The sequence below is a fragment of the Alligator sinensis genome, unplaced genomic scaffold (assembly GCF_000455745.1).
Source record: "Alligator sinensis unplaced genomic scaffold, ASM45574v1 scaffold19_1, whole genome shotgun sequence".
Lineage (NCBI taxonomy): Eukaryota > Metazoa > Chordata > Crocodylia > Alligatoridae > Alligator > Alligator sinensis.
The window spans coordinates 950,411-952,255 of NW_005841916.1; the positions used below are offsets into that span (position 1 = coordinate 950,411).

General features: G+C 41.1%; 1 protein-coding gene across 3 annotated transcripts in view; it reads right to left on the bottom strand.

The window, feature by feature from the left end:
* Window positions 1-1,837: 1,837 nt before the first annotated feature.
* The window catches only part of GJA8 (gap junction protein alpha 8), a 27,856-nt gene continuing 27,848 nt past the window's right edge, over window positions 1,838-1,845 (bottom strand). For all 3 annotated transcript variants that reach the window (XM_025198198.1, XM_025198199.1, XM_025198200.1), the window contains one exon: window positions 1,838-1,845. This exon is cut by the window's right edge and continues 1,079 nt beyond it. In XM_025198198.1, coding sequence (XP_025053983.1) covers window positions 1,838-1,845 — 8 coding nt within the window.

Genomic DNA, 1,845 nt, shown 5'->3' on the forward strand with positions numbered 1-1,845 from the left:
AAGAGTGGTTAACTTCAAACTTGTGAACATGTCACAGTTCTGTCCCATCCAAGAGACACCATAGTGGCCCCCAAATTATCAATCCACAGATATTCTAAGCATTAGCAAGTGTGTACTGAGAAAGCAGTTGCTTGCTTTTCCTTTTTTAAGGGTAAAAAACAGACTCTGTTGGAGGTCTGTGGCATTTCTTTGGACCTGCTGGCACAGATATTTTTCTAATCCTGGCAGTGAACAGACATACTGATATTCCATTTTGAAAGAGTGGGGAACATACTGCTCAGAAGTGTAAGTTAGCTGAACCAATGCAATTGTTTTGCCTTTCCACTCCTATACCAATATGAACAGGTTTAATGTTACATTGGTTTAGCTCCATTTATACCTGTATAGGAGTGGGCGTATGAAACAGTTACATCAGTTGAATGTGACCTGTGATAAATTGGTACAATTTCAAACTGGTATTGCTGTTTAGTCTGTCCACAACCAGTGATTCTTTGAAAGGCCTTGTTTTCTTCATTAGTGGCAGCTGCACTCCGCAGCTAAACAGATTGTTGGAAACCTCCTGCAAAGCAAGTGTCATATCAGGCAACCAACACAGCAGCATGTCTAAAGACTGTTGTTACATAATTAAACAAGAGTCTGATTTTCAAAACTTGGCACCAAAATCAGGACCATCAATTTTACTTTTGGGTGGTTAAACAATCACTTGGCCACCCAAACCCACATTTTAGGCTCCTAAATGCCTATCGATGCATCTAGGAGTCTGTCTCTGAGATTTGCTGAGTGCCCATAACCCTCTGGGAGTTGCAGGAACTAAGCACCTTTCAGGATCAAGCCACAAATGCAGGACTGGGTGTCTTACCTTTTGTGTCATGCTCTTTAAGCTGTGGTTGTTCATTTACTTTCAAAGGCCTTCACAGAACTCCTTTTCTGCATCAATTTCGAGACCTCGGGTCACAACACTAAACAACAAATACCACTTTAATTTATTCTTTTCTCCTATTTGATACAGACTTGTGGCCAGACAACTCTATTGGGAACAAATAACCTATTTGTAGGCCTCTATTAAATTCTCATAGGGAGCTAGCTTTAACCTTTCTAGCCACCAATGTCACTTAAAGAACACAAATGCTTGTAGGTGCTGCTAGAAAGATCTTTTTAAGTAGCCCAAACTTGCACTCACAAAGAAATGAGGGGCATTTTTGACCTCTCTTCCCTTTTGTGGGACAATATTCTGATATCTTAGTTTTATGATACTGAACCCAGGATCCATTTCTGAGAATTAAATAGGTACAAGTATATGCCAGCAGTGAAGGGAAGGCCAAGGTCAGTAGGCCACTTGCTTAAACAAAATAAGGAACACAGAAAGAGAGCTGTGGATTGAGCTACTACAGTATTTAGCTAAAGAGACAGACTCCCCACATCCTCGTGAAATGTGGGACACAACTCTCGGCAAGTACGCTGACAATGGAGACATTTTCCTTTTCCTGTTATTTGGGGTTTTAAAACGCTTCAGTGCCATGCATAGTAAAGCTACTGTAGGTAGCAAGCTGGGACTTACATGACAAGTAGGACACAGTTACCATGACAGCACCTTTCCAATTGAGAGTCTCAATAGGAAATAATTTTCAAGTGACCATTTTAGGACTTTGCTTAAAAACATTCAAGGACTTGGGGATTTCTTTCTTCTTTGTTTTGTTTCGGGGAGGGTTTTTTTTTCTCTTTTTTTTCTTGTTTTTGGCAGTTGTTTCGCACAGCCCACACCCTCATACAGTCAAATCATCTGACCTGGCCCGGCTGCTGGCTTTACTAAGCCTGCTGAGGGGTCTCATATCAGCTGTCAGTTCA